At 38.8% G+C, this 24,762-nt stretch overlaps 1 protein-coding gene across 3 annotated transcripts; it reads left to right on the forward strand.

Moving 5' to 3' along the window:
• Positions 1 to 13,148: 13,148 nt before the first annotated feature.
• On the forward strand, positions 13,149 to 24,500 carry LOC111154183 (dpy-30, histone methyltransferase complex regulatory subunit). 3 transcript variants are annotated; one of them, XM_022513627.1, is made up of 6 exons: positions 13,179 to 13,194; positions 13,297 to 13,396; positions 13,497 to 13,568; positions 13,654 to 13,701; positions 20,546 to 20,688; positions 24,158 to 24,500. In XM_022513627.1, the coding sequence occupies exons 3-6, from the start codon at positions 13,533 to 13,535 to the stop codon at positions 24,228 to 24,230; spliced, it is 300 nt and encodes a 99-aa protein (XP_022369335.1). In that variant the 5' UTR covers positions 13,179 to 13,194; positions 13,297 to 13,396; positions 13,497 to 13,532; the 3' UTR covers positions 24,231 to 24,500. The 3 variants fall into 3 exon arrangements, with proteins under 3 accessions (XP_022369333.1, XP_022369335.1, XP_022369334.1); XM_022513625.1 differs by lacking the exon at positions 13,297 to 13,396 and having other exon boundaries at positions 13,149 to 13,255; XM_022513626.1 differs by lacking the exon at positions 13,179 to 13,194 and having other exon boundaries at positions 13,204 to 13,396.
• Positions 24,501 to 24,762: the final 262 nt, after the last annotated feature.

Raw genomic sequence — 24,762 nt, forward strand, 5'->3', positions numbered from 1 at the left:
GCTCTGTGTCCTCTCAGCCTCCTGGTAGCTCCGAGCTGTGGCCGCGCACGCGCACGCCTGCCCATGTCTTTCTCTAGCGCGCGCGCGTACGCCGCCGTCTTTGTTGCCCTGAGCTCCTAGTGCGCGTGTGCAGCTCCCGGCCCTCGGGCTCTTCCGTGTGGAACTATAGTTCCCAATGTGCAATTCAGCTACGTCTTCCTCAGGGATCCGTCGCTCTACAGACTACGCTATCCCCGGGGAGTTGCTTAAGCTGAGAACCTCGGTCACCAATTTACCGTGGGGACAGCTGCGGTTTGGGCTCGCTCGACTGGCTCGCAGGGCTACTATCTCGCAGTGCTATCGCTTTATATTTCTTTCAGCATTTTCTGCCAGTCTCCGGGGAAGGATGATTGATCTTCCATCTCAAAAGTAATGGGTACCAGGGGTGCCTGGGTGGCCCAGTGGGTTAAGCCTCTGCCTTTGGCTCAGGTCATGATCCCAGGGTCCTGGGATCAAGCCCCGCATCTGGCTCTCTGCTCAGCAGGGAGCTTGCTTCCTCCTCTCTCTCTGCCTGCTTCTCTGCCTGCTTGTGATCTCTGTCTGTCAAATAAATAAATAAAATCTTAAAAAAAAAAAAAAAAGTAATGGGTACCATGAAAACAATCTCAATGTCCATCAATAGGAAAGGAATTAAATGAATTTTGGAATACCCATATGTAATTCTGTGGAGCATTTAAAAAAGAATGAAGTGGATTTTTATGTACTGATAAAGAAGGGTGTCCATGATTATTTGTTAGGTGAAAATAGGATATTACAGACCAGTGTGATGTGGTCGTATTTTGTATTAAAAAGAATAAATGGAAAGAAAAAAGTAATGGAGACCAATCTGGGAATTATTCTCTGAGAGGGAAGCAACTGTAGAGACATATAAACTTAAAGTCACCAAAACCAAAAATGTTAGTCCAGTGAAACGAAGTGAGCAACTCTAGAGATTTAGTTAGTATGTGTTTAGATGCCTATTTTGAAGAATTAGTTTGAATAGGGGCATTCCTAGGTTTCATACAGTGATCATCCCACAGTTTACTGAAAATCCAAACTGGGCTTTGTTTGGTTGGTTGTTTTTTTGTTTTTTTTTTTTTTCTTTAACCTACTGGATGTCCCTTCCTTTGGGAACTACCCACTCACCTCTGCTGCCTGTATACCAATGACCTGCAAGCACTGACCGGCCTCCCAGATCAGAGATGGTAACACGAGGTTACTATACTCTCCTAGAAACTGGAGTTTGGGATGGACACACTGGAATAGAAGGTACTAGGAACTGAGTGCTCTAAAAAGCTGGTCTGTCAGTTTGTCTGATTGAGATCCCCAGAGCTGCCAGTTTCCTGGACTGGTCACTTGATAGTGTAACCTATCCAATAAACTATTCAGTCTGTTTCTCTATTTCTCTGATTCTCTCTCCCTTTGCCCATCTATCTCCCTTTTCTCCTCTCTTCTCTTTTTCTTTTTACTTGGGTTAACCATAGTTGTTTCTTATTGTCTAAAAATAAGGAGTCCTAACTGATACAAAGTTCCCATTGTTTACAGAGTGGGATTTGCAAAAGTTTCATGCCCGCTTTCAAAAATTCTGGCCACAACTTTATTTAAATTTCCCCACCACTACTCCCCTACAAACATAAATTATTGCAAAAACGACCTGTCCCCTGTTCCCCTCCAGCTGCTCCCTACCCCTTTTCTGCCTCTGTGTTTCTACCAATTTCTCATTCTCAAATGTCCTCTCTCACATCTGATTTTTTTTAAAGATTTCACTTATTTATTTGACAGACAGAGATCACAAGTAGGCAGAGAGTCAAGCAGAGAGAGAGAAAGAGGAAGGCTCTCCGCTGAGCAGAGAGCCCGATGCAGGCTCGATCCCAGGACATTGGGATCACGACCTGAGCCGAAGGCAGAGGCCTTAAACCCCTGAGCCACCCAGGCGCCCCTATATCTGATTTTTTAAATAAAATTTTTATTTATTCATTTGAGAGAGTGCGCACAAGCAGGGGGGAGGTGCAGAGCAGAGGGAAAAGCAGACTCCCCACCAAGCAGAGAACCCTATATGGGGCTTGAGTCCAGTACCCTGGAATAATGACCCAAGCCTAAGGCAGACAACCAACTGAGACACCCAGGCACCATCTTTCACTTCTAATTAATTTCAATTCCTGACTTCTCTCTTTGGAAACCCATAGTACTTTTTGTTGTTACGTGAAATCTATAAGTATATCATGTAAACAAGATGTATATAACGTTTTTTTTTTTTGAGATTTTATTTATTTGACAGAGAGAGAGCACAAACAGAGGAAATGGCAGGCAGAGGGAGAGGAAGAAGCAGGCTCCCACTGAGCACAGAGCCCGATGCGGGACTCCATCCCAGGACCCTGGGACCATGACCTGAGCCCAGGTGCCCAAGATGTATATAACTTCTATGTGTCAAGAAAAACTAATGTAACCAGTTCCTTGCACTTTTTGAGCCCCTCCCTAATCTCAATTTCATTTCTCCCTCCTTAGAGAAAGCCACTGTCCTGAATTTTGTATTTGTTTTTCCTTTGCCTTTCATTTTAGCTTTGCAATGTACATATGTATTTCTAAACAATATATTGTGTAGTTTTGCCTGGTTTTACCTTATACAAATGCAGCCATACCACATGTATTCTTAATTAGCTTTCTTCTGCTCAATAGTTAAGTATTTGCAATAACTCTGTTAATTTGTATAGCTATAGTACATTTATTTTCACTGCTATGTAGTATTCCACTATATAAATTTACAATTTATTTTACCATTCAACTGTTGATGGATATTTAGTTTGGTGCTACTTTTGTTTTTGTTTTTCCTTAAATAACTTTTTAACTTTAACACAGCTCAAAGTAGAGTAGCTCTGGAGTCAGACTGATTGCATTTAAATCCCTGCTCTACCACTTTCTGTGATCTTGGACTACTGAGTGACTCAGCTTTCACATCTATTACGTTATAACAGAGTAGTAGGCAGTGCCTGGAATGAAGTTGCTGCTTGACATTTGTTGATTGAAGAATGGTTCTCTCTCACATCTACACATATACTATAATCCACTAAAATGAATTACTGTCAAGTTTCCAAACATTGTTTGCTCTTCCTAGGACCACAGTTATCCTCAGGTCATTTTTCTTTCTCTTAGAATTGCTTCTCCTCCTACTTCCACTGTCAAAATCTTTCATGGCTTAACTGTAATGTTAACTTCTGATAAATCCTTCCCTCATCACCTCTTGCAGAAACAATCCTATCTTTTAGTTCTTTTTTTGTAAGATTTTATTTATTTATGTGACAGACAGAGATTACAAGTAGGCAAAGAGGCAGGCAGAGAGAGAGGGAGAGGCAGGCTCTCCGCTGAGCAGAGAGCCCAATGCGGGGTTCAGTCCCAGAACCCTGGGATCATGACCTGAGCTGAAGGCAGAGGCTTTAACCCACTGAGCCACCCAGGTGCCCCTATCTTTTAATTCTTATGACAATTTGGTTGTGTTACTCTATGACTTTTTTAATATGTTTCCTGTGTGATAGTTATTTAAATACTTTATTTCTTCCTGATATAAATTATGAACTTATTTCAAGACAACTTATTTGAAGCCAAACTTTACACATTTTGGCTTACTTTCTGCACCTAGCTTGATGCCTTTCTTATGGTACTCAATAATTTGAAAAACAATTTAAACAGGTGATTGTTATAGATATCTGTTGCCATGTAATAAAACATTCCAAAAATGTACTGGCCTAAGATTATAGCCATTATTTACTCATGATTCTGTGGGTGAGCAATTTGGGCTGGGTTTACCAGGCAGTTCTTCTATTGGCCTTGCTTATCGCTATTCACATAGATGTTAGTCATCTGATGGGTTGATTGAACCTGGGTGCCCTAGCTATCCTCCCTCACATGTCCAGATGGTGGTGGTGGCTGTTGGTTGGGGCACGTGTCTCCAGTAGGGTATTCCAGACTTCTTTACATAGCATCTGCCTTCCAAGAGAGCAGGAGTGGGAGCTGCAGGGTCTCTTGAAGCCTAAACTCCACATTTGCACATTATCATTTCTGCAGCATTCTGTCATCAAAGCAAATCACAAGGCCAGCTCCAAAGTAAGAGATGGGAAAATAAATTCTATACTTGATGGAGGAGTGGCAAAGTCACATTACAAAGGGGCATATATACGTATATATTTAGGGATGGAAGGAATTATCGTACCATCTCTGCAAGTAATCTCTCATAGTGATTATGTGTAGAATTTCCTTTTACCTTAAATTCAGATTTCAACTTAAATCTTAGATTGATTGCTCATCTAAGAAAGCATTTCCCAATGATCTTGCTGAATCATAAAAACCTACTTAGTTTTAATCATGAGGTAAATTAACACACTTAATTTTTTTAAAAGATTTTATTTATTTATTTGACAGAGAGATAGAGAGCATAAGTAAGCAGAGTGGCAGGCTCTCAGGCTGAGCAGGGAGCCCATGTAGGCTCGATCCCAGGACCCTGGGATCATGACTTGAGCCGAAGGCAGCTGCTTAATTAACAGAGCCACCTAGGTGCCCCAACACACTTAAATTTTTAAAGATTTTTATTTATTTCTTTGGGAGAGAGAGAGAGAGAGAGAGAGAAAGCACAAGTAGGGGGAGGGGCAGAGGGAGAAGGAGGCTCCTCAGTGTGGGGGCTGGATCCCAGGACCGTAGGTTCATGACCTCAGCCAAAAGCAGACCCTTAACCAACTGAGCCATCCAGGCACCCCAACACACTTAATTTTAAGATTATTTACTACCAGCTAATATTTATTGAATCCATATTCTGGGCTAAGCAGGTTAACTTACACTGTCTTATTCAACCATCGCTATTTGAGTTAAGCATTATCGTCTCATTTTAATTTATTTATTTTTCTTTAAAAATAAGGAACTTGAAGATCTAACAGTTTGTTAAGTAGCATCACATATTAGTTAATGACATATACTACTCCAGAGAGTTAAGGTAATAATGTAGGCTTCCAAAGAAAAACATTTTTACATAGTCTGTTTACATATTATTAATGATGAAATAAATGTATCTTCAGTCCCTAGAGCAGGAGTGATCATTCATTCCTTGGCATCCTAGTGTTGAGTCTCTGGCCTCTGGATTCCCACTTGCTAAGTCTCTGCTATTCCCTTGTGCTTAATATTGACCGTGCCAATATACCTCTGCCAATTTTTTTGTATAGTAAGAATATGGGAAAGAGAATCAGAAAGACGGTTGATATTCTGGTTCTGCTAGTTATTAGCTATGTAATATGCAACAAGTTTTTTTTTTTTTTTAAGATTTTATTTGTTTATTTGACAGACAGAGATCACAAGCCGGCAGAGAGGCAGGTTGGTGGGGGGAGCAGGCTCCCCGCCGAGCAGAGAGCCTGATGTGGGGCTTGATCCCAGGACTCTGAGACCATGACCTGAGCCGAAGGCAGAGGCTTTAACCCACTGAGCCACCCAGGCGCCCCTGCAACAAGTTTTTTAATCAGTTAATTCCTCTGTAAAATGGGTGGACTAAGAATTAAATTTCAAAATGAAAGAATTCACTTAGAACCTCCAGCATAATATCTGAGATAGAAGAGTCCTCGATAAATTTAGTTTCTGTCTTTTATACCTCTAGTCTTGTTCCAGAAATCAGACTTTCCTGGGATTTCAGTTTTGAGTCATCTCAATCCACATTTCCTGCCTCTTGAAATTACATCCCAGGCAAAGCCATTTTCTGAAGTGACCACTTCCTAAATCTGCCTCAAGAGAAATAGTGTCTGGCTGTGATCCTGGCCTTATAGTCCCCCTGGACTGAAGATCCTAACCTGTCATTTAACCCACAGTGTGATGGCCTCCCAATTTTCACATGGTAAGAACTTGCAGGACACTTAATCTCAAAGGGAATCTGGTCCAGTTTCACCAGGACAAAAAGGAGGAGGTGAGGACTGTGCTAACTAATCCAGGACATTTGGTCACCTTATCACTTCAACCCATTAATTTATTTACCAAGTGACTATCACTAGACAGTTTTTTTGGCTATTTTAGCCCAACTTCTCTTCTAAGGAATTCTTCAGACCTTTAGCTTGAGAGACGCTGGATTATTTGAAGTAGAGACCAACGATAGATATTAAGGACCTCTTTTCAATTAAAAGTAAAATAAAATGGCACACTTAGAGTCAAGAGATTACTGATTTTGAAAAAGGCAGAAAACAAGAGAGAAACAAAAGACAGGGTTGGAGGTAAAGGAGAAGTAGAGTAACAACTGGGGGGATTATTATCCTATAGTTGTGTTACTAAGTGAAAACATAATTGTGGGCAATTAATCGCTTCTCTTTATTCAGTCCACATTGTTGTGCACATTATTCATTTATTTGTTCAACAAATAGGTATAAGCCACAGTCGGCATGCCGGGCAAGGAGTAAAATGACAAGATTATAGTAAGGAATAAAATCAGATTAATTGTCTGGTATAGGAGCTTAAAAACTCAAGCAGCAACCAGCAACAGTGGTGAGACATAGAACGTTTAGAAGTTTCAGGTGTGGCTGTGCAATTTAGAAGTATATGTATGATATGAATGATGAAGATTATGAAAAATGGGAGGGTAGCATCCCCTTATTAAATGGGACATCCTGTTACTTAGCTCTAGCTGATTTTTGCCTTTCAAGAATGTGTGGCATACTGGTTTCAAGAGAAACCAGAATTCTGAATTTTTATGTGGAATCTATGGGTGAGGAGATATTGGCTTAAAATTTAAAAACAAACCAAAACTGAGACACCAGTTTGAGATTCTCTCGTTTCCAGAGGATTTGTTCCTAGTGAAAGCGTGAGTGAGCTCATGGTTTTGAAACAGTAGTAGGTGTAAGAGTATAAATTGTCACCTAACCTGCTCAACTTGATTTTTAAAGCTTTGATGCTGTGGAGGCATAAGAAGAGGCAGTTAATACAGAATATGAAATGAATGCCCTAGAATAGCAGTCCAGATTCTCAGAGGCTGTATGCAGTCATCACTGTAAGTACTTGGTTATAGAAGTAGAGTGTTACATTTCTATGTTTATGGTGGGCAGGTCATGTTTACTCTAGCATACATCAAAAGCAGGGTAATGGAAACCGGTAGCACCGGGTGAATGTTGGGCACATAAACGGAGTTGTCTGTTTTCAAGAGTGGTTTCTACCAACTGCAGTGATTTCAGAAAGCCATCTTTATCCTGAGATCCTCCTCTCTACCTTGTCAGGTAAGCTCAAATCCTATATTCTGGTAAGGGTATCTAAGTTTCTCCATTTACTCTCCTCTTTAGTGTTTCAGTCTGTATTATGGCCTCCTACTCCTTCCAGCTTTACTTAAATACTTGGTCTTTGTTAATACTGCTCCAAAGACCCCTACTTACATATATCTCAGCCTCATCTGAATTTCTTCAGAATTTATGCTCTGTGTCAGTCAACTTAACCTTTATTCAGTTACTATACTGTCATTTAAATGTATCACATATATATGTATATATATCTAATGTAAATGAACTACAATACAAATATATGAGGGCAGGCATTGTAATTTATATTTACCTTAAATTCCCCAATGTTTAAGATCCCCAAGATCACCTTCTTGGTGATTTGCTAGAAGGACTCATAGGACTCAGAATATAGTCATACTTACAGCTATGATTTATTACAGCAAAAGGATACAAAGCAAAAGCAAAATTAACAAAGGGAAAAGGCACATGGGGCAAAGTCTGGAGAAAACTAAGCTCCAGCTTCCCAGAATCTTCTCTCAGTAGCACACAAGACACACTAAATTCCTCCAGCAATGAGTTCTGACAACATGTGTGTAATACTGTCTACCACAACTCTCATCACAAACTCAGTGCTTGGGTTTTTATTGGGGCTGATCATGTAGGCACCCTCTGACTAAGATATACCAAAATTCCAGACTCGTAGAAGGAAAGCAGGTGTTTAGAAGAAAATATTGGGTTTGCACAAACAGTTTAAGCTACTGTTGTCATTTAGAGAAACTTTTGTATTTGTGTAGTGGGCTGGTTATCATTCAAATTCCCAGATACCAACCAACCTTGCAAGCAGGCCTTTCTAAGCACAGCAGTCTCAGCCTGCTCTGTCGACTCTTTTCTGCACACCACCCACATAAATACTTGGGTGAAGGGAAGGATGAACTGGAAGATTTTTCTTTTAATACTATCATACAACTGATTAGACTCATTATTCACATAAATATTCTTCCCCAATACTGTATATGTTATGTATAACTACATATTTTCCAATTACAGAAAACTTATCTAAATATTTTTATCCTTTTTATTTTAATTAATTAATTTTTTAGAGGGATTGAGAGCATGTAAACGGGTTGGGGGGAGGGTAGAGGGAAAGGGAGAGAGAGAATCTTAAGCAGGCTACATACCCAGCACGAGCCCAACAAGGAAATCCACCCCTCTACCCTGAGATCATGACTTGAGCTGAAATCAAGAGCTGGATGTTTAACTGACTGAGTCATCCACGTGCCCCTACCCTTTTTATTTTAAAGCAAATTCATGCTTTTGGGAAAAAAGTTCAAGAAATATACAAGTTTGGAAAAAGCAAAGACTCCCTCAACATTTTCCCTCTTAATATTTTGTTTTATATCTCACCAGGCTTTTTGCTATGCACATACAAATATATAGCAAAACCGGATTATACTATAGAGATTTTCCTGCAATATGCATTTTTTCACATAAAATTATGTAGCAGGTGCTTTCCATACCAGTATCTATAGATCTTTTCAATTTTTTCCAGGGGTTACACAGTAGCCCATTGTATTGAGATATCATAATTTATTCCCAATCTTTTCCTGCTAAAAACTATGGTATGATAAGTATCCTTCTATTCACACATTTTTGTATTTCTATGGGATAAAGTCCTATAAGTAGAAATGCTTTGTCAAAGTGAATATTCTGTTCTAGTCTATCCCTTTTATGGTAAGCTGTATTAAACTCTTTACATAACCTGTAGCAGTAAATTTTTTTTTTTTTTTTTGAGAGAGAGAGAGAGAGAGAGAGAGAGAGAGAGAGAGAGAGGGGAGGGGCAGAGGGAGAGGGAAAGAGAATCCTCAGCCCCTTGAGTCATGGGGCTCAGTCTCACAACCATGAGATAATGACCTGAGCTGAAATCAATGGTTGGGACTTAACCGACTGAACCACCCAGGCACCCCAACAGTGAATATCTTTTGACTGACTATTCAGCATCCATTCCTTTTCTTTCCCTTTCTGACCCATTCTAAGGTTTTCTTTTGTAGAACCAATCCTCTCCCATTACCTAATGTTCATACAATTCAGGTGGAATCAACTACTACCAGGTCACATCCTTGTCATTGTTCAGGAATGGGCAGTAATTCAAGACTGTGCTAGTCAGCACATGACATCCACCTTATCAAAATACCTGATTCAAGATGGATATATCAAAGCAAAGTTCAGATTTTTGGTACATGGGTAGACCTAAGAGAAGTGATGCTTTCTGTCTTTGCATGTGAAAAAGAAAGCATGTTTTCCTGAGTACTTCTAGCAATGATCTCTTCACCATGAGAAAGCAGTCTGAGAATGAAGTTGATAATACAGAAGATATGAAGGCGAGAAAATTGTAGAGACAGTATAAAAGCCACAACTAAACCTTCTTAGATACTCACTTTACTACTGGGATTTTCAATTGTTACTCAAAAAGTCTTACTTGTTTAACAAACTGGAGTTGGGATTTGTTGCTGGAATCCCAAAGCATACTAACTGATACACTTGTCCTCTATTTAGGCATATTCCAGGAGCACAGTCTTTGGAATTAGGTGGAGCTGGGTTGAAATTTCAACTAGTCATGGGGTGTTTGGGAGGCTCAGTTGGTTAAGCACCTGCCTTTGGCTCAGGTCATGATCCCAGGGGCCTGTGATTGAGCCCCATGTCAGGCTTCCTGCTCAGTGGGGAAGCTGCTTCTCCCTCTGCCTCTCCCCCTGCTTGTATCCCCTCTCTTGATGTCTCTCTCTGTCAAATAAATAAATAAAATCTTAAAAAAAAAGCCCATTTGGTATGTTCTTTGTTATACTAACATTTCTGAGATGATGATGTGGTAAGGGTGCTTGGGCATGGGGTTTGGTAATGGAGACAGGGAAATATGGGTAAAGCAGTTGTTTTCTTATATCAGCCCCCAAAAGATACTTGCTTGGAAAATGATTAACCAAACCTGGAATATGTATTTCTAGGTCTTCTCAGAGGCGGTTGGTGTCCCTCCCCACAGACCGTTCTCAGAGGGCCTGTTTACACTCAATAAATTCTATGTCTTCCTTTGCAAAGACATTTGTGTTTGTGTGTATTAATGTGTGCTGAATCATGTTCTTATTTGAGCATGTTCTCACAAATTAATTAAAAGAAAAAAGAATAGGAACAAAAAAGGTAGAATATTATGATAATGAAGCAGTAGTTAGGTATAGACAAAGCAGAATGTCTCACATATTCATATAGCTTCGCACAAAGCAGTTTCATCTATTTTATCTAGTTTGATCCTCTTCATGAAGGATTGTTATCCTCATCCACATGTGGGATTCTTCTTCTTCCCCCATTCTTCTTTTTCTGAAGCCCAGAAGAGTTGAATTATTTGCTTACTTCCACATGGTAAAGAGTGAAGGAACCAGGTTCTAATACTCATCTAATCCCAAATCAAGTGTTTTCTTTTTTTTTTAACTATACATATTGTATTATTCCTAAATAGGTATTGTCTAATAGGTTAATGTTTTACAAATGGAATTTGCATCAAGTTTATAAAAAGGGGGTCAAGCACAGTAATTTTTCTTTATTATTCTAGATTCTAGAATTCTAGTTCTAGAATCTCTAAATTACCATCTCCCTAAAACCCTAAGAAAGACAGAAGTCTAGAGTTGTGCTTGGGTGCAAGTCCTTGCCTTCCCTAAGAATTCATTTATTTTGAAAAAATATTTATTGAATATAAGAAACAAATATGAAGATGAATATAATAAGATTTTTGCCTTTGCAGAACTAAAAAATCTAACTGTTTAAACTGCAAACAATTTATAAGGCAGAAAGAGTGCTGTAATAAAGACATAATAGAAGCAGATGAGAGGAGTCATAAACCAGGTTTAGTATGACAAGTCCATACAAGAGTTCTTCTCATTCTTTTAATTTATCCCTCTCTAGAGAATACACATTATTGCAAATTTCTGTCATAATCATTGTTCCCAGGGCCCATTCTCTTCAGAATTCTTAACTTCATTTAAGAACTCAGCATTCTGCAGTATCTTCAATTAACTTTATACTTCCTATGATTTTTTTGCTAATCCATTTACATCATTTCTAGCTGTCATTTTCCCCCCTCCCATCTCTCCTCTGTGATGGTTTATTCTCTGAATTTTTCAATAAGTTGAAAATGTAAAAAAATTTGGTGAAAATTTTTTGTAAACCACACTTATGAGTCTTTTCTAGATTGAGAGAAACCTGGTTGGTAGTTCATTATTCTGTGCTGCTCCCTTTAGTAAGCATATATGCATGTATCTTATACACACATATACATACATAAACATATGTAGTCTTTAGTAGTGTCAGGGTAAATATCTGTATTTTTTTTTTTAAATAAATTTATTTATTTGACAGACAGAGATTACCAGTAGGCAGAGAGAGAGAGAGGAGGAAGCAGGCTCCCCGCTGAGCGGAGAGCCCGATGCGGGGCTCGATCCCAGGATTCTGGGATCACGACCCGAGCCGAAGGCAGAGGCTTTAACCCACTGAGCCACCCAGGCGCCCCTGTATTTGGTTTTGACTGTGAATCAAATACATATATGTTGTAAACCTTATGATGTACTAGGCACTGTGTGAAGTACTAAGTTATATAAAATAAGGTCCCTATCTGGAAGAAGCTCCGTCTAGCTTCCCATTTTACTAAAACTGTCAGTACTTAGAAATATATATAAGCAGCTCTCAATTACTTTCTGGAATTTTGAAATATTTGAGTGTCTACCATGTATTGGGAAACGTACACATAACTATTCTCTTAACTTTCCCCAACTATTCTCTAAACGTCTTTGCTGTTATTTCCCACTCCTGAAAAGCATTTAATCTTACTTTGAGATAATATATGCACTAGTCAATTTCTATAGCTTGTACATATGCATCTACATCTTTGCATAAATAAGTTCTACATGAAAAATCCTCAAGCACCATATGGTAACTGTCACCAATTACAATACTAATCAAGTATTCATTATAAAATTAAACTTTAAAAACATACCCAAAAGTCTAGTTCCTAAACAAATTTATTTTAGATTTTTATCTGCTCAGTTTTTGCAGAGTTGCAAAATGTATTCTACCGTTTTCAAAACTTAACATTATAATCACAAATGTTTCTGTATTTCTAGAGTCATGACTTTTAATAGCTTACATTCCCTTATACTGATATGACATATTTAGTCTCCAAATATTTAATATTAGATTTTCAAATTTTCGTATTACCAAGTGCTACTACAAAAGGGATTGTTGAATTAAAGGTAGGAACGTTCATGGGTGTATCGCTTGTATTTACATTAAAATAAATGGAATTTATTGTAATTAAAACAATCCTCTTTGCTATTTACGAATGTAGGAGGCAAATCATCCTTTGTGTTTTTTACAAATACAATAGTATCAACAGTATCACACTTTGGAAAGCCAGTTGCTTTTTGCTAACTTTGATACAAATGGAAGGTAGCATTAACATCGCATATTCACACATTTAAGGACTTGATCAAAGCTTACCATGAAATCCCCAAATACTGCTTCTTCCCCCACCTCTTTAGAATAAAATACTGACATTCTTTCGTAGACTGCTTAGCTTAGGTCTGATTTTTTGGTAAGAATCACCCAGCGGATGGATGATTTCGCTTCCACGCTGAAGAGCTTCCGCGGAAGACCAGGCAGCACTAAGAGATGGGCGGGCCGAACCCCTGCGAGCTGCGGTGGTCACTGCGTTTGCAGCTGGGGCGTTGCTCGCCTGGGGTAGGCAGGTTGAAGAACTAGCCTCCCACAACCTCTGGGGTCAGATTTTTGCCACTCTGTCGACCACACAGGGAAAAGTAGACTCAGCACAGTACCCAATCCTTCCCCGCCCAGACACGCCGGGGAGTTCTGCGCAGGCGCGGCAGTTGTGCGACATCCGTCACTTACGGCTGAAGCGGTTTGTGCTGGGAGTTGGTGGAGCGGTGCAGCGCTCTTAAGAACCAGCGGCTTGGGCGCGGGTAATCAGCTCCCTTCCCCCCACCTTTTCCACCTCTTCTAGGTTCTTGGGACAGCTGCGGAGCTTCCGGACCTGATGCGGGCGCCCTGTGTTGGACTGTCCCAGCTTGCTCCTCTACTGCTCCGGGTGCTCCCGCGCCCAGGTGGGGGTGAGGGGCGGGGTCGGGGGCTGGGCTGGACTCCATCCTGGCATCTTCGTGTTGAAATCTCCCGGGTAACTCACGGTTCTTCTTGTTTTCCAAGACTGGTTTCCGGGGATTGTGACTTGCAGGGTCCGCCATGGAGCCAGAGCAGATGCTGGAGGGACAGACGCAGGTACCAGGAGGCCCTGGCTTCAGGGTGGCGGTGTGTAGCGTGAAGGGGTGGCTCACGTCTCAGTGACCCGTGTTTTGTTTTCTAGGTTGCAGAAAACCCTCACTCTGAGTACGGTCTCACAGACAATGTCGAGGTAATTCGCCCGGGTCTTATGCCGTATCTGAATGTCTCTAATGAGCTGGAGAAAACTTGGGATCCATTTTTACTAGGTTGCTTTGCACAAGGGAAAACTTTATCAGCATGAACTAAATAGTATCAAATTATGGGTAGCCTGTTTTATTAGCGGTACTAATACTTCGTGGTAAACGGACATTCAAATTAGTTTTGAGTCAAGAGGTTGAACTTTTGAAAATGATATGAAGAAACGAACATGCATTACTAATGGCACAATCGTTTTCCATGGTGGGTATTAATGAATCTGTTGGAATATGCTTTGGAAAAACTGCACATTAAAATTGCACCCATTGTCTTTGTAGTAGAATAGTGTGCTGGTGGAGTCAACATTTAATAAATGTTGATTTCTTTGCGTTCAGTAGTAGATGCCATTGGAAGGTATTTCACACGTAATAGACATTGTTTTTGCCTTACGTAGTTAAGTCTGAACTCAAAGAATTCATGTGAAAAACATAAAAAGGAGGTATATTTTCTTAGAGCTTTTTCATATACGTACCAGGAGGTTGTTGTTTAAAAGTAGAAGTTGTTTGTAAATGAATGAATAAATGCTAGGACAAGTGAATTAGCCAAAGCTGGGTGGAATTGGTTAGGAAAATAGGTTTCCAGGGGATATGTGTGTTTTACTGGGGGGCCAGGGGAGAAGACATTGCCAGTGATTAAGTTTGGGTAAAGGTGGGCAGGAGTATTACCAAGCAGAGTAATAATAGTAACAGCTACTAACATTTCTTTACTTTTAGTGTGTGCCAGGCACACTGCTAAGTAATTTTTATGTATTTTCAGTCCTGTAAAGCTCAGAGAAGTTGAGTAACTTGTGTAAGGTCACCACGAAGTAAGTGGAGGGCTGTGTGTTAAACCCAGGGAGGTTGACATTTTCGAGGTACAGTTAAATTGTGTTGATGATCTTGAGTTCCCTGGCATGTGGAATGACCACTCTGTGCCTTATGAAATTGCTAGGAATGTTTCTGCATTTGATATCAGTATTAAGAAGAGAACTTCTTTTCATAATGTAATCTTTAATTGAACCTGGTGAAGATCCTCTACACCACTTTGTGTTCTGTTCATTTAAGAAACTTCTTTATAGACATCAGTAGTCTTTTTTTTAAACTTTTTATTATTTTTTATTTTTTAAAGATTTTATTTATTTGACAGAGAGTGAGAGGGGAACACAAGCAGCGGGAGTGGGAGAGGGAGAAGCAGGCTTCCCACCCAGCAGGGAGCCTGACTTGGGGCTCCAATCCCAGGACCCTGGGATCATGACCTGAGCTGAAGGCAGATGCTTAACAACTGAGCCATCCAGGCGCCCCATCATCAGTCTTTTCTTGATGGTGCTTGTATATGAAGGCAGAGTCATGATACATTAGAGCAGTGATTCCGAGAGTCTTTCTCTCAGGTCCTCAGACCAATTTCCCTGGTAAAGTGAGAAAAAAGGTGAGAGCAAGGGAGTGTTTGATAATGATACATTGTTTGGTGATCAGTCTTCTGCTTCTGTAATTTTAAAGTGCCCATTCTTTATGAATTAATGGTAGTAAAATAAGAGTTTATTTATTTGTAAGTTTTTACTTGGCAAAATAGAGTAAACATTCCTATGTTAGTCCCTTTGTTCATTGTGTAATCTTTAATTTGTTGTGGTATTTGAAAGTCTGGAAACCGCTAGTCTATAGCTGCTGCTACTTTTTCTCTTAGTCTGTTTTATTTCCTTTATTGGCTTATATGTTATAATTTCTTTTTAGGTGCTTGCTTTACTGTTTATAGCATGCAAGTCTAACTTCACAATTTATCTTCAAGTGGTATTATTTCATTTTGTGTATAGTACAAAAACCTTAGAAAAAGGGTGCCTGGGTGGCCCAGTTGGTTGAGTGTTGGACTCTTAGTTTCAGCTGAAGTCATGATTTCTTGAGTTGGGGGATCCAGCACCCAGTCAGCCTCCTAGCTCAGCAGGAGCTTGAAAGATTCTCTTTCTCTGCCCTTCCTCCTGCTTGTTCTCGCTCTCTCTTAAATAAATAAATCTTAAAAAAAAAAAAAAAAAAAAAAAAGAACAAACCAAAACCTTACAACAGTATTCTCCCATTTTTCTCTCAACTGGCCTTTGTACTGCTGTTACATATTTTACTTCCATTTATGTTATAAATCCTGTAATTAACCTTTTTAAAGAAAAATAAAAAGTTAATTATCTTAAAAGAGATTTAAACAGTAAGAGAAAGGAATATTTCGCAGCTACCCACATATGTACCATTTACCATATTTGCCATCTTGACTCTGCGAGATCACAAGTAGGCAGAGAGGCAGGCAGAGAGAGAGGAGGAAGCAGGCTCCCAGCTGAGGGAGCTGAGGGGAGCCCGATGCGGGGCACGATTCTAGGACCCTGATATCATGACCCAAGCTGAAAGCAGAGGGTTAACCTACTGAGCCACCCAGGCGCCCCTCTTCCTTTTTTTTTTAAATTAAGATTTTATTTATCTGAGACAATGGAAGAGCATGCTCAAGCAGGGGGAGGGAGAGGGAGAAGGAGGCTCTCTGCTGAGAGGGAGCTGAATGTGGGGCTCGATCCTGGGAACCCAGGATCATGACCTCAGCCAAAGGCAGACGCTTACCTGACTGAGCTACCCAAGTGCTCCTTGACTCTTCATTCTTTTGTGTAGATCCAGATTTCCTTCTGCCTTAAGGGCTGCTTTTAACATTTCTTGTAGTGTAGGTCTGCTGGTCTGCTGGTAAGGAATTCTTCAAACTTCTGAATGTCTGAAAAATCATTATTTTGTCCTTTTTTTTTGGTCTTTATTGCTGAGATATTTTTGCTAGGTATAGATTTGCTCTGCTCCACTGTCGTTTCGTTTCGGCTGACATTGTTTCTGACAGGATATCTGCAATCACTCCTTTCTTTGCTCCTGCATACTTAAAAGTGTATTCTTTTGGTGCTTTTATGATTTTATTATGGGTTTTATTTATTTATTTATTTATTTTTTTTTTTTAAAGATTTTATTCATCCACTTGACAGACAGAGATCACAAGTAGGCAGAGAGGCAGAGAGAGAGAGTAGGAAGCAGGCTCCCCGCTGAGCAGAGAGCCCGATTCAGGGCTCGATCCCAGGACCCTGGGATCATGACCTGAGCCGAAGGCAGAGGCTTTAACCCACTGAGCCACCCAGGTGCCCCTTATTATGGGTTTTAAATGATTCGATTATGATTTGTCTTTGTGTAGTTTTTAAATAAAAATATGCGTGTTGTGCTTAGGATTTGGCGAGTTTCTTGGATCTGTGGCTTTAGAGTTTTCATGAAATTTGGAAAAATTTCAGCCATTATTTCTTCAAAAGTACTCTGTAAGCTTGATTTACTTATGTTTTTCTTTCCCTTCTTGAAGGTGTGGAAGATGTTATAATAACTGGTTAATAGCACTGCCTGTTCTATCAGTATCATTTCTGGGTCTATTTCTGTGGGTTGAATTTTTCCCTCATTATGGGTAATATATCCTGCTTCTTTGCCTGTATGGTGATTTCTTATTGGAGGCTGGGCATTGTGCATTTTACCTTGTTGGGTACTGGTTATTTTTATTTTTGTAACCCTTCAAACTTTTTTTTTTTTTAAGTTTTTTTTTTTTTTAATTTGTTTTTGTTTTTTAATTTGAGAGAGAAAGTGAGAGCAGGAGAATGGGGAGGGTCAGAGGGAGAAGCACACTTTCCACACAACAGGGAGCCTGACATGGGACATGATCCTGGGAGTCCAGGATCATGACCTGAGCCGTAAGGCAAGTCGCTCACCTGGTTGAGCCACCCAGGCACCCTCCTTCAGACATTCTTGAGCTTTGTCCTAGGACACACTTAAGTTACTGAGGAACAGTTTGATTCTTTCGAGGTTTGCTTTAAGCTTTGTTAGGTAGAACAAGACCACCCTTTAATTTAGGCCTAATATCCTCCTCTTTCATTTCCCCCAGTGTTTCATGTATTACAGTTTTCCAGTTTTGGGTCACAGGAACATGAACTATTCCTGGCCTTGGATGAGCCGTAGGGATTATGTCTCCCGCTCATTCTAGGTGTTTTTTCCCTTGGCCTTGCGGAGTTTACTGTTATGCATACCCTGATAAGTATTCACTTGAAGACTGCTAGGCAATCTCTTTAGTCTCTTTCTGCACAGCTCTCTCCTCTCCATGCACTTTGCAATACTTTGTCCTAAAAATTCTAGTTGTCTTGATCTCCCTGAAGTTTCAAGTCTGGCTTCTCAGCTCAGGGAGACTTCTGGGCTCTGCTTTGGTTCTATAAGTTTTCTTTGCATCCTATCAGTTTTCTAGGCAGGAGGCATCCTATAAGTTTTTGAGGCAGGAAGCAGTAAGCTGGGACAATCCTAGGGCTCCCCTTATTTTTTTCCCATTTTTGTGATTATTGCTGTATACCGTTAACACCTTTTACCTTTTGGGGGGGTGGTAATTTGGATAAATATTTTTTTAGATTAATTCAGGATTTGGGCTCAACTAAAATTAATCATGGCAGTTGGCACATGGTAGATATTAAATATTTGAATAAATGAGAGGATTTGGTCAAGAGGTTTATTATAAAATCTATAGGAATTGTTCAGGTGTTGCTGTTTCTTATTGAAGGCATTGGAATGCCATGTAAATGGTTAGTTTTTGTTGTATATGAGTATTATCTGTTAAGATTTACCAAGGAACAATAAATTTCTTAATCCATGAGCAAATAAATAACTGTTTTACCATTACTTAGGTATAGAACATTATTGTCTCAAACATTATAAATCTCAAAAAAGATGGAAAATGAGCAAAATTCGAATAGTTGGTAGACATAGTTTTGGGAACTATCTTTGGAAGCCATGGTCTATATATATATTTTGGGTATATGATTAAAGTTGTTTTTTTTTTGTTTTTTACCACTTTTTACAAAATAAAATTGTCTAAAAAACGAAGTCTAGAAAATGTTTTCTTTTTTGTTGTTGTTGACTCATTTATATCCAGTTTGAGTATGATTGAAGTTAAAGTTCAGTTTTTTTTAAATGATTTTATTGTTAAGTAATCTCTATACCCAGTATGGAGCTCGAGCCCACACCCTGAGATCAAGATTGCACACTCTACCAACTGAGCCAGGTGCCCCAAAAGTTCATTTATTTTATTTTATTTTATTTTTTAAAATTTATTCATTTGAGAGAGAGTGAGCACGAGCTGGGGGAGGGTCAGAGAGAGAGGGAGAAGTAGGCTTCCTGCTGAGGGTGGGAGTCTGATGTGAGGCTCCATCCCAGGACCCTAGGACCATGACCTGAGTTGAAGGCAGACGCTTAGCTGACTGAGCCTCTCAGGTGCCCCCAGAAGTTCATTTAAATGAAAATGTTCTTAATAATGTTTTGCCTTTTATTTATTATTTTTTAAAGATTTTATTTATTTATTTGACAGACAGAAATCACAAGTAGGCAGAGAGGCAGGCAGAGAGAGAGGGGGAAGCAGGCTCCCTGCGGAGCAGAGAGCCCGATGTGGGGACTCCATCCCAGGACCCTGGGATCATGACCTGAGCTGAAGGCAGAAGCTTTAATCCACTGAGCCACCCAGGTGCCCCAATGTTTTGCCTTTTAGATAGGCTCTTATTTCTAAGTTTCTAAAATGGTCAATTTGTAAAAGAATGTGAAGTTTTTCAATAAAGCAATTTTTGATGTTCTGGATGTCAGATGAATCTATGTCAAAGACCTAAAATTTGGGGATTCTTTAGGAGTAGAAATTATAAATTATTTCTTAAACATCATTTAAATATCACATTAATGATCTTTTTCAGATTAGTAATTTCCCCTGTTTTTTGGCTACCATTTACTTAATATTTTTCTTGATTCTGTTCACTTTTATTTATTCTATTTATTTTTAAAAAAGATTTTATTTGGGGTGCCTGGGTGGCTCAGTGGGTTAAAGCTCTGTCTTTGGCTCAGTTATGATCTCGGGACCTGGGATTGAGCCCAGCATTGGGGTTTCTGCTCAGCAGGGAGCCTGCTTTACCCTCTCTCTCTGCCTGCCTCTCTGCCTACTGGTGGTCTCTATCTGTCAAATAAATAAATAAAATCCTTTAAAAAAAAATCACGAAGGCATTTCTTTAAAAAAGAAACAAATGGAAAAACATTCTCATTTTGATAGAGGATAACCATAAAAATGAAAACTGAATACAAAATGGTGGAAAGAAATTTTACCTATATTCTATTGCCATTGGAAAGCTCTGCCTGCTCTCTGGGTTAAGAGAGTTTAGCAAATGTTACAGAAGTGTTACAGACCTATCAATGCCAAAGTGAGTCTTTGTCCTTGATACTGTCTGTAATGAAAGAATTGAAACAGGTCTAGCTTTCTCAGTGATTCAGTGCTACTTAGTGTCCTGTCCTGATTTTTTGAAGCATAGTGTAAGAAGGTATTCTTATGGGGAAAAAAAAAAAAAAAAAAAAAAAAAAAAAGGCACTTGTATTTACTCCTAAACAGGCAGAAGGAAAGGGAGAAGGAGTAGGATCTGGAGATACAGGAATGTGTGGCTTACTCAGTCCATAGCATGTGCAGTGCTTGATCTTAGGCTCCTGAGTTCAAGCCCCACATTGGGTATGGAGCCTACTTAATTAAAATAAGTAAATAAAAGAATGAGATACTGTGTTGCCTTCAGAGAGGAAAAGTTTAAATGGAATTTAGAAACGGGTCTGATTTTATTTGAGATTTGCTGTTCAGTATCAGCTTTCTAGTCATTGATTTGCCTTTTTTATTAGTGTCATATGTCCATTAATTTTTGTTTAGCACTCAGAATAATCTAGTTATTTGTAATATACATGCATGTTTTTTGAATCCACTAGAGGATAGTAGACAATGAGAAGATTAATGCAGAAAAGTCCTCAAAACAGAAAGTGGATCTCCAGTCTTTGCCAACTCGTGCCTACCTGGATCAGACAGTTGTGCCTATTTTATTACAGGGACTTGCTGTGCTTGCGAAAGAAAGGTAAGATGATACTGTCTGCAAATGGAGTTACCAGAGAATGCTAAATAAAGACTTCCCCAATTGAAATATCATTAGTTTAAAAAAAAGAAAAAAAAAAGGAATATCATTAGTAGTGTTATTTTTAAAATAGAAGAAATTTTTGGATGTTAGAATTAAAAATAAGTCAGCCATAATCTCATCAGTTCAGACACTTTGATTTATCTCTACTAGTGTTGGATCATATGTCTATTTGTAAAGCTTTGGAATCATGGTATACATGTAATTATATGTGTTCTTTTTACTTAATATTAGAACTTAAAACTTTTTCCTTAACTCTACATAGCCATTGTGATGATATTATAACAATACTGCAATTAACTTAGCCATTTTCTCATTGTAGAACACATAGGTCCAATTTTCTTTGTTAATGTAAATTAGCAGGCACTTTATATGTTTTAATGCTTCTTTTGCCTTTGTTTAATTTTTCTTTTAAGACTTTATTTATTTGAGAGCATGCTCAAGAGAGCAAGAGGTGGGGGGAGGGACAGAAGTAGAGGGAGAAACAGGCTCCCCACTGAGTAGGACCCTGGGATTATGACCTGAACTGAAGGCGGACACATAACTGAGCCACCCAGGTACCCCTGTTTAATTACTTTCTTTTTTTTTAAAGATTTTATTTACTTATTTGACAGAGACACAGTGAGAGAGGGAATACAAGCAGGGGGAGTAGGAGAGGAAGAGCAGGCTTCCTGTCCCGCCCCCCACCCCCACGAGTAGGGAGCCTGATGTGGGGCTCCATCCCAGGGCCGGTGATCATGACCCAAGCGGGAGCGGAAGTTAGATGCTTAATGACTGAGCTACCCAGGCGCTCCTAATTACTTTCTTTTTTTTTTTTTTTTTAAGATTTTATTTATTTATTTGACAGACAGAGATTACAAGTAGACAGAGAGAGAGAGGGAGGGGGAAGCAGGCTCACCGCTGAGCAGAGAGCCCGATGCGGGGCTTGATCCCAGGACCCTGAGATCACGACCTGAGCCAAAGGCAGAGGCTTTAACCCACTGAGCCACCCAGGCGCCCCTCCTAATTACTTTCTTATGATAAATTTACAAGAGTTGATTTGCTAGTTTGAGGAACATGACTATTACAGTGTTTGACACATAAAATCACTTTTCTGTCCAGAAGTTTGTCCTCAAATTTCTTCCACTATCATAACCTCAGCAGCATGAATGTTATTATAAACTTGTCTTGCCAAGCTATTTTGTTTATATTTCTTTGTTAGCAGCATCACAAGTTTTTTTCTGTACATGTTTTTTCCTTGTAATCCTACCTTAGTTCTTTTTGTATAAGCAAATCCAATAAGAAAAATGTTTTCATAAGTTGGTTATGTGTATAAAATAGGATTTATTTATGACTGCAGGATATGTCTTGGCTCTAATACTGTTAATTAAAATAGATTAAATTTTTTATATATATTTTTATATATATTTTTATTTTATTTATATATTATATATATATTTTTATTCTTTATCTACAGAAGGTTGATATCGGGATTATAAATATTGCTTTAAATGCTAGAAGGAAAAATTTGAAGTTTTTAAGTAACATGCTATTGGTAAATACACTTTTTACATAAGGAATTCTGGCAAAATTATTCATGAAATTAATTATAAATGTGTAAAAAATTGTTTATGTCTAGGTAGTTCAAAAGACGGTTTAAAATCTAAGGGAATGTTTTGAGATCATTGTAAATTAATCCTAAATATGCCTTTTCATAGTAGGATTTTATTTTATTTTATTTTATTTTTTTTAAAGATTTTATTTATTTATTTGACAGACAGAGATCACAAGTAGACAGAGAGGCAGGCAGAGAGAGAGAGAGGGAAGCAGGCTCCCTGCTGAGCAGAGAGCCCGATGTGGGACTCGATCCCAGCACCCTGAGATCATGACCTGAGCCGAAGGCAGTGGCTTAACCCACTGAGCCACCCAGGCTCCCCATAGTAGGATTTTAAATAGCTGATTCCCCCAACTTTTTGTCTTTTGACTTGTTTCCTTAGCAAGAATACTTTAAGGAAAAGTAATAATATGAAATATATTTTTTGTTAACATTTTTCCTAGTTTTATTGAGAAATAATATATATCCCTATATAAACCTAAGGCATATAGAATAGTGGTTTGATTTACATATATTATGAAATGATTCCACAGTGGGTTTAGTTAATATCCACCACCTCAGATAGATGCAATAAAAAGGAAAAAAAAAAAAAAGAAATTCTTGTGATGAGAACTGTTAGGTATTCCCCTTAACAACTTTGCTCTCTATCCCACAGCAGTGTTAGCTGTGTTCATTGTGTCGTACATCATAGCCCTGGTGTTTACTCATCTTGTAACTGGAAGTGTGTACCTTTGAGCACCTTCCTCCAATTCCCCATTCTCCCACCACTTAATTTCTTTTAACGATTTTATTTATTTATTTGACAGAGAGAGCACAAGTAGGCAGAGCAGTATGCAGAGGGTGGGAGAGAAGCAGACTTCTGTGGACCAGAGACCAGGACCCTGGAATCATGACTTGAGCCAAAGGCAGATGCTTAACTGCTTAACTGAGCCACCCCGATGCCCTTACCACTTCTTAATTTTAAAATAGGTTTAACTTCTCAGTTGTACTGTGTGGTAGTAGTATTAGAACTATTATTGATTTAAGTATTTGAAGTAAAATAGAGGTGACTTTGTTTTTTTTTAAAAAGATTTTATTTACTTGTCAGAGAGAGAGGTCACAAGCAGGGGGAGTGGCAGACAGAGGGAGATGCAGGCTCCCTGCTGAGCAAGGAGCCCAATATGGGGCTTGATCCCAAGACCCCAGGATCATGACCTGTACTGAAACCAACCAAGCCACCCAGGCATCCTGAGAGGTGCCTTTTTAAAAAGAAACATACCAGTACTTTTTTGTCCAAATGAATATTGAATCCTTTGATTAGTTTTTGGGGGTTCATCCACTTGTCTCAGTGATGCTATAGCCATTTTCCTATATTGTTTTTGTACTCTTATTGAAAGGTAATACCTGCAGGAAAAATTGTGCGTATCATAGGTGTACAGTTTGATGAGTTTTCAGAATCCAAATGTAGCCACATAACTTGGACTCAAATCAAGAAACTGTATACTGTCAGGATCCCAGAATTCTCCCTCATGACCCCTTTAAGTTATTATTCCCCCTGCATAATTGTCATCCCATTGCCAAAAATTACATTTTTGAAACTCGTGTTTTAAAATTGTGTTATAACCAGATTTAAGCCATAACAAAACTTTCAGTCTCTTTTCACTATGTTGTTGACTGATTTACTTGCATATTTCATTCACCGTATTTACCACAAATGGCCTTTGAAAGTAAAATGAAAATTAAGCTGAAAAAGATGTGTTTTTGTTATGGAACAGTACATTTTAAATTAATATGCTTAGAATATAAATTTCTAAACTTTGGATTTCTTTTCCCTTACAGACCACCAAATCCCATTGAATTTCTAGCATCCTATCTTTTAAAAAACAAGGCACAGTTTGAAGATCGAAACTGACTTACTGGGAAGAACAGAAAATTTTGATTTCTACTGTAGATTTACATGATTAAGAGGCAGCTTTAATTGCCATGATTTTTCCCCCTTTTTGGAAGTATAAGAACCGTCAGGACAACAGAACTTATTTCCGGAATTGCAGAAGAAAACATATATTCCTTATTTTGATTTAATCACCATACTTATTTAATGAGTATATTCTGTGCAATTTTTTCTCAGATTGTCTTTAACTTTGTTTTTAAATGACCTTCAAAATAAACTGTTAAAACGTCACTATTTGAAAGTAGTTTTTGTTTTATATGAGAAATACACGGTTAATACGGTAATAATATGGTTCAGTTATTTTCATGAATTGCTTCTTTCTTGGGTCTTAGAATGCTGCAGAGTTTTACAACATGAATGTACACCAGAGTCAAGTTCAACCTAAAGAAAAAGCTCAGAGCCAGTTTTTCTCAGCGTTATCCTTGGACCTCTTGGAGGGTGGGATCTAGGCATCTTCAGTTTTTAACATCACAGGTGACTCTAATGCACAGTC

Source organism: Enhydra lutris, unplaced genomic scaffold, assembly GCF_002288905.1.
Source record: "Enhydra lutris kenyoni isolate GAN:26980312 unplaced genomic scaffold, ASM228890v2 scaffoldscaffold35, whole genome shotgun sequence".
Lineage (NCBI taxonomy): Eukaryota > Metazoa > Chordata > Mammalia > Carnivora > Mustelidae > Enhydra > Enhydra lutris.